At 39.7% G+C, this 11,573-nt stretch overlaps 1 protein-coding gene across 4 annotated transcripts in view; it reads left to right on the top strand.

The window, feature by feature from the left end:
* Window positions 1-268: 268 nt before the first annotated feature.
* The window catches only part of LOC139609050 (myoferlin-like), a 26,451-nt gene continuing 15,146 nt past the window's right edge, over window positions 269-11,573 (top strand). For all 4 annotated transcript variants that reach the window (XM_071463284.1, XM_071463283.1, XM_071463282.1 and 1 more), the window contains exons 1-15: window positions 269-407; window positions 1,406-1,461; window positions 1,927-2,018; window positions 8,255-8,363; window positions 8,472-8,565; window positions 8,664-8,830; window positions 9,573-9,701; window positions 9,846-9,908; window positions 9,999-10,049; window positions 10,152-10,182; window positions 10,514-10,629; window positions 10,751-10,877; window positions 11,090-11,193; window positions 11,311-11,379; window positions 11,475-11,518. In XM_071463284.1, coding sequence (XP_071319385.1) covers window positions 320-407; window positions 1,406-1,461; window positions 1,927-2,018; window positions 8,255-8,363; window positions 8,472-8,565; window positions 8,664-8,830; window positions 9,573-9,701; window positions 9,846-9,908; window positions 9,999-10,049; window positions 10,152-10,182; window positions 10,514-10,629; window positions 10,751-10,877; window positions 11,090-11,193; window positions 11,311-11,379; window positions 11,475-11,518 — 1,340 coding nt within the window. In that variant the 5' untranslated portion in view covers window positions 269-319. The remainder of the gene's footprint in view (window positions 408-1,405; window positions 1,462-1,926; window positions 2,019-8,254; window positions 8,364-8,471; window positions 8,566-8,663; window positions 8,831-9,572; window positions 9,702-9,845; window positions 9,909-9,998; window positions 10,050-10,151; window positions 10,183-10,513; window positions 10,630-10,750; window positions 10,878-11,089; window positions 11,194-11,310; window positions 11,380-11,474; window positions 11,519-11,573) is intronic.

Genomic DNA, 11,573 nt, shown 5'->3' with positions numbered 1-11,573 from the left:
CTAGTCCGTTTAAAACACGCATTTCTGCAGTAAGCAATCCAGCTCCGGTTGGTGTGTAGGCTGACTGTCTCCTCTCGGTCCCTCACAGCAGCAGCAGCAGCTCTGTTGCCTCCACTCAGTAATCAAACACCCGTGACCCGCCCTCCGTCTGCCCTCGACTTGGACGTGCGCTTCCTCAGCCCTGCCCTGTCTGACTCAGTGATGGGGCAGTGAGGATGTTGAAGTACGGCAGTTCTGCAGATACCTTTTTTCTGATGTTTTAGTTCCTCAGAGTCACTGAGTTATTCTTTTAGGCTACTTCCCCCCCCCGTCTGTTGCCATGTTGCGTGTTGTTGTAGAGTCGGCTAAAGGGCTGCCCAAAAAGAAAGTTGGAAGTCCTGATCCAATTACATCTGTGATTTTTAAAGGTAAGCGTCTTTTCAGAAGTCTTAGAAAGTTTGAACTGTAAACAGTCTGCTTGTAGAATCGCTTGTATCAGGATATTTGGTCTTATAGAGAGTGTAAAGAGCATTTGGATCTAAATATTATGCTTATAATCACTGAATTGATTATACTTTTATCTAGCATGACGTCACTCTGAGTTTTATGTGGTAGCCGATACAATGAATAAATTATACAGTATTTATTAGGCGTCCAGTTAACTGCATTAACTGGACGCCTAATAATCAGTTTACTGGAAATGTCAGTGCAGTCCTTTTAATCGCAGTATGCTTAAAAACTTCATCAGCACAAGTTGGGTTGCACCACTGAAGACTTTCCCAACATGTCACAACAATTCGAGATGCAGGAAATCATGCTTGGATCTGTAGGTTAGGGTGGTGTGAGCTCAGGAGAAGAAAGAAGCCTGTAATGAAGGGAAAAGACAAGTTAGAAACTATAGGGGAATTGGCCTTGAGCTACTGAATTTAAATGATATCAGACACAGTGTGTGCTTCGCACAAGGACTTGTATTTCCTCCTGAAGAGGGTTTGAGGATCCTGGCAATCAGTCCAAGTTCATCTCAGCTGTTTTGTTTGTCCCGGTGTCCTCATCATCACCTACAGGTGTGGCAGCTTCTCTCTGTTCCTGCTAACAAGTGAAGGAAACATCTGCTGCCCATTGACACAAATATCACTCTTGAAATATGCTTGTGTAGATAAATATTTAATCCAGCAATAACTTAGCAATAACTTTCCTTAACTTTGCAAGCAAACAAGTGGGTAAAATGGTTTTAGGTATATTCTTGGGTTGGTTGTACTTTGTGTTTCTTAACCTTGAGAAACCTTGTCCTAAACCATATAATATTTCCAATGTAAAGAAAAGGCTAATGTTTTATTTTTATGTGAGTGTCAAATGGCAACAAGAAACCAGAGAGCAAGTACTTTGTAATAAATGTTTACAAAAAAATATTTAATCTGCCTTTCAGATGAGAAGAAGAAAACCAAATCAATTGACAGTGAGGTGAATCCTGTATGGAATGAGGTAAAACACACACACACACACACACACACACACACACACACACACACACACACACACACACAAACAAGCATGCAGGTACTTACCTCCGCCTCACTCTTTTACTTTGGTATTCAATCAGAGACAATGTAGATAAGCTGCTTAAAAAAGCAGGACTTGATTGATTAGAAGATACGGTCCCTTTAGATACAGTCCTATACATCACACGTTGTAAACACCCTGCTGCAATCATCACATGACTACACAGTATGTGCTCACCGTGTCAATAGAGTATGTGAATGCCGTTGATTAGTTTAGAAGTTTCAAATGACTGTTTTTGGTGTTTTGCATATTATTGGCTGAGCAGATAAATCAGTATTTGTTACATTCACTTCAGTCCACTCTCAGATAAACGTTGCCTGTTCAGGACATGACAGCAGTTGAAGTACCATGTCTGACGGACTGTGTGTCCCTCACCTTGTCTTGTAGGTGCTTGAGTTTGATCTGAAGGGCACTGCACTGGACTCCAGCTCCTACATAGATGTGATTGTGAAAGACTATGAGACCATTGGGAAAGACAAGTAAGTGCAGTACAGCTCCTGAGACTGAGCTCCTCGTTAACTTTGGCTTTATCTGTTGTGCAACGGAGGGATCGCAGTGGTGAAAGAGAAGCTACGTGCCTCACCTTACTGAATCTCAGTGAGCCTGTCTTCCTGTCTGAATGAAGACTTTCTAGGAAATAAGCCTGTTAAGTGAGACTGCAGGTTAGCCAGCAGCAGGAGGCGTGTGCATGTTTCTGTCTTTTTCAGGTGTATGGGTGCCAGTTTTTTTCACGTATAACCTGGTCACAACACAGGCGCGATAACATGTGCTGCCATTAAGCCTGTCTTAATCTAAAAAAGTACCTTGGCTGCTAAACAATTCTTTGCACGTGCCACAGGCCCGCTGGTTAGGTTCCACATTGTTAGAAACACTGACATAAATGATATACCGTACAGCAAAACTAAGCAGGATATTTTCATAGTAACCCAGTGTTTAAGTTATGTAGTTGGCTGACTCTTCCCCCTCACACCCTGTTTGCCATGCTGAGACTTGCAGGACTGTGTGGGAAGCCTGATGCCGATTGGGCAACAATGGATGGATGAATTGTTGTTTGTCTTCGACTTGCTGGGGATCACTATGTGACTGGGAACAGGAAAAATACTCTGTGGCAATTCCTCTCCAGTTGCAGAGGAGTAATTACTGTAGGGACAGTGTGTGTGTGTGCTGTTTTAATGCTGTGTAAAAAGAAGTGCTGTAATGCAAAATGTTTCTAGGTCACTTCAAAACAGCTAAAGGTTGTTGCTTCCAAATAAAGCTAGAATCACATATGGGACCAATCAAGACCAACCACAAAGAATGTTTCCTCCACATCACTAATTACTGTGATCAAAGTCTCGTCCATGGTGAGAAAACAAAGCACATGAAAGCAGTTCTCTCTTATGAAATAATGAAAAATGTCAAAGAACTACATGTTTTTTTTCTGTTCATGTGTTTTACCGAGTAAAAGTTTCCCCAGTGCATGGGACAGTCATAACTGAGGGAGGAGCTTTTCCAGCACATGAGTCCATGTTAAATTGAGTAAAGTTTTCCACTGGGCAGGCCCGTCTGACACACTCCCTAAAGATCTACACAGAGGGAGCAGAGCAGGACTTCTCTCCCTCTCAAATGGTTTTCCAGTCACTGTTATGGGTAATCCCCCTTTGTCATGGCAACAAAATGGGGAAGGGGAAGGGGGGTGTGTGATGATATCAGACAGGAATCAGAAAACTGTAGGACAAAGTTTGGTTTAAGTACAAAGCAAGAATATAGAAACTCATACTTATACAGAGATTCATGAATGAAAGTCTCAGTAAGCAAGTTACTGACAAAATATCTCATTTCCTTACACCTATTCTTTGGATTTAAAATGCCATATGTGATCTTATTTTCATTATTTGAAGAGGACGAGCTGTTTTACACACATAATCTGGTTAAATACTTTGGCCAAAACAAGACTCTAAAGCCAAAATCTACAGCTATGCTATAGGCTCTCTGTGTCTGAGACAGAGCGGTGCTTTGACCTAAATGCTGACATCAGCATGCTCACATGCTCACACAGTGATAATGCTAATTACATGCTGGTTAGCAGGTGATGTTCATCTTTTTCAAGATCGTCAATTTTTATGTTTGCTTACAGTTATTAATTAGCCCTAAGCGCAGAGCACAGCTGTTCCTGATGGTAATGTCATGAGTTTTACAGGTATTTAGTCATTCATTGAAATATAAGACAAGTTAAAATCTTGACCTGATGGCTGTGTCAGAAGAAATGTCAGGTTAAACCACAGACATTTTTATAATTCATCCTCTGGGGACTATGAATATTTTCGTTTCACAGCAATCCTGCCAATACTGTTTTAATAAGATATTTCAATAAAAAATGTAAATGTCAAAGTCATGTTTGCACCAGAGGAAAAGTCAGGGGATCACCACAAATCATTTGAATTCCTAATCTGGGAACTATTAATGTCTGAGTAAAATTTTGTGTCGATCCTTCAGAAGATGCTTTCACTGAATAAGTGGGGTCTTTCTGTGTGGAGTTTGGATGATCCCCTTGTGCCTGCCATTCAAAATTGCCCGTAGGTGTGAATCTCAGAGTGAATTACCACCCTTGCTCAGTGTCAGCTGGGATTTGCTCAAGCCCCTCTGCGACCCTAAAAGCGTTATGGCAAATGAATGAAAAAAGAAAAGTGACTTTAATAAGTCAGTGTCACCTAAGTCATTAGAATGTATCTTCTGGGGACCTCGAATAGTTGTCTGGACCAAAGTTGTGGACAGATTGATAGACTGACATTACCATCCTCAAAGTAACACTGCCAGCACAGCTAAAAATTAACACAGTACAGTCAAAAGTATGTAGACAGGAAAGTTAGTAAAAAAGTTCATCAAATTAACCTTCATGAAACCATTTATCTGTGGTCTGTGGTCTGGAATATCATGTTTGCACCTGCTTTGCATACTTCTGTTAAATAACTTTTTCCAGCAGATATATTGACTGTATGGTTTTCTAATGAGGCTACAGACTTTTATAAATCAATGGCTAGTTATGATGACATGAAAATGACAATAAAATGGCTACTTCTTTACTATTCTACACAAATATATTTAGAAGGTAGAAAAAAAATCTGGGTAAAAGTCTTCATGGGATATGACTGAAAGAAATCTCTCATATCAAAACCAAAGTATTGTTTAATTTCCAGTCAAACATCAGTGCATCCACATACTTCACCTTATGTTTTTATGAAAACATATTTCTGGGTTTTATAGCCTTGCAGTGCTGAAAACTGCTGATAAATATAACATAACAGCAATAATCCAGGAATTGTCAGGGGATCACTGATTTTCACACCCTCGCAACAGATCCTAACAGACATGTGAAAGGAAATTAATGTTGACAGAGGGAGGGTGTTAATTTTTAGAAGTGAAACCCAGCCAAGGCCACTCATCCTTCCCCCTTACATACAGATGAACATAATCCCTGTGCTAAAATAAATTAGAAATTCATTATACTATGAGATGTGGAGAGGCCAAACAGTTAAATTTGTTTGTGTATGACTACAAGTCCGATGACAAAGGGCACCACTGTCTGCTGGCTTTAACATCCTGACAAAGGGGAAAAAAACTGCATCTACATCCAGCTCAGCAAAGCTTGACAATGGTTACGAAGTCTGTTTTGGTCAGTCCGCTGCGTGTTTACACGGAAAACAATGGGGAAGTCATCAGTCCAAGCATGTCTTCTCTAATCTGTTCACAATAAATACAGTGCAGGTTGTGGTTGGGGAATAGTTTTCCCACAACTGACTGTAGATGTTTAGGCCAGTGTCTTTAATACTGTACAATCATACTTCACGACTTTTCATATTTGAATGCTCATATCAGAGTATAGTCACGCTGAAAACAAAACAGATGCAAAACTCAAATTTCAGAATCCAGGGACAGCCCCATGTCCGGCCAACCTTCCTACCAAATTAAAAAAGTTAGTTTTTTAATTTATTAAAGTTATTAAGCTTGGAGACAGAAACAGTTGTTGGCAGGTGAAGTGTTGAGCAAGTAAAAACTCCATCCACAGTCAAATCCCTCCTGAAGGCGCTCCTTGATTAAGTCCAAATCCCGCTCACATTATTTTGAAGATGCCATCGGAAAACTGCACATAAGCATTGTGATTGTGACCACATACCAGCTTTATAGAGTCACTAAATCCCTGGAGGATCCCAGTGTCAACCTCCTTCCTGATGTAGAGCTCTGATTGCTGCCAAAATAATAACACTCCATCCTGTCTCCTCTCATAATGAAATTCTGTCCAGCTATTTGTGTAGTGACCTCAAATGGTTGTAACCTGGTGTGCAGCTGTTGAAAAATTCCCACAAGAATAATTTTGTATCGATCACTGAATCATTTATCTTTTTGTTTTTCTACCTTATGGATAAAGTAGAACTATTAAAATGATGTATAAAATACATGTAAATGTATTTTCTGATGCTATTTAAGCTTTTATACTTGCATATTAGATGTTTTGCTGTTCAGTATGTTCATGCGTTTGATTCCTTTCTAGAGATGTTCGATACCATTATTTCCTTCCTGATAGCGATTCCAATGCCTGAACTGATACTGAGTGATGATCTGATACATTGTGTTAAATTTATTTTAAACAGCTAAACCTGTATGGATGATGACGATGATGATTGCTGTCATCGTTGTATGGCATGTCTCTGGCTAAACGCTTTGTAAAACATACATTAGTTATCCTGCCTCTTCAAATTAAAGCCTTGTATACTGTGCGCATTGCTTTTTTTACTGGTGGTACTTTCTGGTTTAATATGTTGTAAAATTTCTGGCATTTTGCTAGCGGCTATTGTTACAGTATTTACTGGAAATAAATTTGTCTTTGCCACTGTAAGTAGTAGTTGCCAGGGGCTGCACAACATAACTTCCTGTGTAGGCTATTGTTTTTTTAAACAGCAAAGAAGAATTGATTTCTGGGAAAACTGCTGTTTAAATCAGGCGTGAAACTAGTTTATGAATAAATTATATGGTATAGTATTGGTGCATAGACATGCATACTTACCAATCTGATGCATTTCAGATGATAATTTTGGTAACAGAGCAACTCTGTTCTGATTTACAGTGGATTATAGGTCCATAGTGAGTGTATAACTCTTACTCTGAAAATTCCTTCTCTTGGGACTGCTGCCAAAATATAACAATTTGTATTACTCCACCCAAAGGAGGATACATTTCATATGATGTAGTGCATTTCATTAGTTACACTGCATTAGTTTGGACACAATATACTGAACAAAATTTCATCCACCAAAAGATATGTTTTCAACCATCCAGGCTTCTAATGGTTATTTCTTCTGGGCTCTAATGATCTGATGTTGCACTTGTACTTGCTCATAAGTGCCTGAGCATAAACAAGCTCCACTTTAGGCTGTGTAGTGTTTGGCTGCACACCAAGACAGACACAACAATCCACCACATCCAATAACAAACTTCTTCAGGTCAGTTTTCAAGTGGCACTGCCAAGACCGGAAACTGTATTAAGGGCAATATTAGCACTCTCACATAGTCACAGACTGGGAAAGTCCACATTTAGCTTAAGTTTAATTTTGTCCCCTTGAGTTATCAAAGAAGGAATCAGAGGAATGTTACATTGCTTCTCTTACTCTCGTTGAAGCTTATCTGTATCTTGTTCTCACAGCCTTTTCTTAGCAACCATTTGATTAAATGTTTCTTTCTCTACTTAATCAGTGTTATTAGTGTTAATGATTACTTCAGGAAATGTCTTTAACATTACACACAGAGAGTGTTTGACTCATTTGCAGAGGCAAATAACTTAATGGAAAATCTGATATAATTTTCACAGTGTATGGTACACGTGGTAGGAATAAAGTTTTTAGAGTCAAGATCTTCCAGTGATTTAAGAGGCCATTCATAGATAATAATACATTGTAGTTGGTTTTAATTCCAGGTGGTAATACTGTAGATTTTTCTGGGTAACTGTGTTTTATTAACTTGTTATTTGACCACTTGGAAAAATAGTATCATCCTGGTTCTGCTCTTCATAGATGCCATTCAGATGACCCCAAATGGAAATAATAGAGTTTTACCTTTCGCCTCTCAGCGCAGGTGGTCACAGGCGATCTAAACACACTGTAAACCTGCTGGTTGGTAGCTTCTGTGCAGTGGTGACTGTTTGCTGGCTCACGAGGTGTGTTTGTTTGTCTGAGCAGGCAGGGTTTTGTTAGCTCTTGGTGGTGACCTGTATGCCCTTTTTTGAATGAGACGTGATCATACAAACAGCAATTCATCTCTTCGTGGTCTGTAACTTTAACACTGCCTAGAGTGGCAGCCTGAGAAATGTTTCTAATATTTTGTCGACCTTATTTACAAACCACAGCTTCCAAAACAACCACACTGTTGCATCAACACCTCTCTAAATAGTTCTAACAAAAACTGAAGGTAGGATTTATTACAAGATCGTCGTATTAGACAACTCGGTGTATGCTTCAGGTTTGAATTGTCCAGATCAGAAGTTAGTATTGTCGGTGGCTGTGATATAATTAGTCCCATAGTTATTGTACAAATCAGTGTTCCTCCTTTTTATATGGAAGCTTTTGTCATAAGCTAGTGGAATAAACTGTGTGAACCGATATGTGCTCTAAAATCACAGTATCTGACCATGCATATGAATCTATTTCTGTATTTAATGTTCCCCTGCGGTGTTTTCCCCTCACAGATTCATTGGATCAACCAAAATCCCTTTAAGAGACCTTGCCTCAGGTCGAGTGAGATCACTACCATCCAAAAATGTGTCTTTGGTCAATGAAAGTGGACAGAGCTTTGGAGTAAGCATCTTTCTGTCAATATGAATTAAAAAATATAAGCAAGAGGAAGGCTGTGTTCATCTTAAAGAAATAAATAAATGAATTGACCTGTCAATCATTTCCTCCCAGGCCACAATCAACCTTGTGATTGCCTACGATCCTCCAGCAAGTGCTATACCGAACCCCAATGACCCTCAAACAGGAGATACCACAGTGGATGCTGGTATGTTTATATAATTCTTAATGATGCAGTACCAGGTTTACTGGTAGAATAAAATTGAGGGCATGATGTCATGCTCATCTTGTCTGTCTGGTGATTAGGTGGCGGCGGCGGTGGTGGTGAAGAGGGTGATGAGACTGCACCAGATGGGGGTCAAAGTGGCTCTGCAGGGGGGCCCTCACCCACTGGTCAGGCTGTTAACCTCCGCCAGCGGCTGGCCAGGGGACAAAATCGCCACCGACTGGTCAATAAACCTCAGGACTTCCAGGTCAGTGTGATAGTGTTTTGTTTCTAAATTTCTTCACATTTATCAACAAAGACCAACAGCTGCTGCACATTCAAAATCTTTAATATGCAGATCAAGAACAGAAGACTGACTAGACTAACTGTTTCTTGTGTAGTTCCAAATCACTTAAGGCCACTATGTGTGGGGTTCATGAGACTAAAGGATCTTTTAAATTATCCTGATGGCATACGAATCCATGTGAAATGTTAACAGCATGCATTGCTGTCTGCATGCCACCAATGTAAATTCAGATGCTTGTCTAAAAACAACAAGCTGAATAACACGAAAATGGCTGCTTGTGGTTTAGGATAAGAAGCTCATAAACACATAAACATTTCTGTTCCCTTCATTACAAAAGAATTTTATACTGCAGGCTGCCTTTGATGAACTGCTTTATTTCTTGGTAAGCCTTTATGTTTAAAGTGGTTTGGAAAGCTAGCAATAGAACAGTCTGCAAAAACTGAAATAAGTATTGTTATAGTTATTGTTATGTTCTTGGTGTGAATTAGTCACATGTAGAAGATTCTCTCAATTTTAAATTTTAGGTTAGTTTCAGGCGGCCGCAGCAGTTAAATCTAGCTATGTTAGCTTGTTAGCTTTACCAATGTTATGTTATGTTAGTCTGTAGTGTATTTACATAAACAGATGCTCTTGGTAAGAAACAGACGCTCTTACACTCATGAATCTTGCACGTTCATCCATACCGTTACTGTGTGTCTTTCAGATCCGCGTGCGGATCATCGAGGCCCGTCAGTTGCCTGGGAATAACATCAAACCAGTGGTGAAGGTCAATGTGTGTGGACAGACCCACAGGACGAGGATCAAGAGGGGAAACAACCCCTTCTTTGATGAGGTACCGTCACTTCACCCTCACAGTGAGACAGAGGTTTGAGATGGAATAAAACGGGTTTTAGGGTGTTTAGGGTGACCACTTTAAATGTGTCACTTTTTTATATATTTTAATTTCAATTTATATACTTTTTTTGTGTTTTTGCAGATGTTCTTCTACAATGTCCACATGCTTCCATCAGATCTGTTTGATCAGAACTTCAGCTTCCGGGTAAGCAAGATGCCTGTCGATTCTGAGCTCCTATCAAATATCAATATGTATAAATATACAAACTGTGTACCTTTGTGCTCCTCTCTGCAGGTGTATGATTCCTATTCACTGAGGGCGGACAGTCTGATGGGGGAGTTTAAGGTGCTTGGACTCTCTTCCTCGTCACATAATTTTTAATATGTAAAAAGTATTGTTAACATGTTCTTACGAGTCCGGCTGATCTTGTTTCGTTCTCTCACACAGCTGGACGTTGGTTATGTGTATGATGAACCAGGTAGGTTTGTCACAAACCACAAACTAGATTTGTGTGTCATTTACATTTGCACAGAAACGGCTGTTGTCTGACTTGCTTAGGTCAAAATGTGACAGGGTTATTATAGTGTTTTTGTAATGTGATTAATGTGTTAAACATGAAACGTGAAGGTCTATTTACTGATATATATTATTTCATTTATTATTAAAGTGACTACAGTATAATCAATATTTTAACACATGACTCTGTATGAATAGTGTTCCTTATTGTGATTCCTTGTGCATCTACCTGATAGTGCTGTCTGTATTGAGGAGGTTCTTTATGTGATGTACTTGTGTGTGTCCTATTGCAGCCCACAGTGTCATGAGGAAGTGGCTTCTGCTGAATGACCCAGATGACTCCAGCTCAGGGGCAAAAGGTTACCTCAAAGTCAGCCTCTTTGTGGTGGGGACTGGAGATGAGCCTCCGGTAAGACAAACGTGTTCTTTTTCACTCTTTGCTTCCTTGTTCCACATGTAAATAAGGTGGCTATGCCTCCCGCTCGCTCTCATGGACTCTTTTCTGTTTCTTTCTACGCCCCACACCGTAGGTGGAGAAGAGGGACTATAATGATGACCAGGATGACATAGAGAGTAACCTGCTGCTGCCGGCTGGTGTGACTCTGCGATGGGCCACCCTGTCGCTGAAGGTGTTCAGAGCCGAGGACATTCCTCAGAGTGAGACAATCTATAGATTCGTGATTATTTAGTATTTGTAACAAACTCAAACCCACACTCAAACACACTCAATGATTGAGTAATTATTGCTTTTAATTTTATTTTATGGCTGTCAAAACTGATAAAAGCAAGAAGAACATATTACCATACTGTATATTACCATCAGTTATATTTGATAATTGATTTACTCCTTCAGTGTTTTCTCATTTCAGTGGATGATGCTTTCGTCCAGAGCCTGAAAGGATTTTTTGGAGGAGATGAGAACAAGAAGAATCTGGTGGATCCTTTCTTAGAGGCCCGCTTTGCTGGCAGAAAGGTTTGTCCTGATCACCTATCTCTTTTCAAGGGCAGTGTAAAAATGTAAGCAAGCTGAATATTTTATTGTTGTTTAACAGAAGCAACAAGCTGATGTGTTGTTTTCCTGTCTCTGCAGCTGTGTACTCAGATAATTGAAAAAAATGCGAACCCTGAATGGAACCAGGTGCTGCACCTCCAAGTCAAGGTAACAAGTCTTCAGGATAAAAAAAAAAAAAACAGTATTCTGCATGATTAAAGGGTTTCTTACTCTGTTTAACCTGTTTCCTGCATTTTCTGCAGTTCCCCTCCATGTGTGAGTCTATCAAACTCACAGTCTTTGATTGGTAAGTCAAACATTTCAGAGATTTTAGTTTCAGTTTGTGTTCATAAAGTAAGGAA

The sequence above is a fragment of the Trachinotus anak genome, unplaced genomic scaffold (genome assembly GCF_046630095.1).
Source record: "Trachinotus anak isolate AG129_WGS33_773 ecotype Australia unplaced genomic scaffold, CSIRO_AGI_Tana_v1 ptg000025l, whole genome shotgun sequence".
Classification (NCBI taxonomy): Eukaryota; Metazoa; Chordata; class Actinopteri; order Carangiformes; family Carangidae; genus Trachinotus; species Trachinotus anak.
Note: the sequence above shows the minus strand (reverse complement) of the source record. Positions and strands in the feature narration are given on the sequence as shown.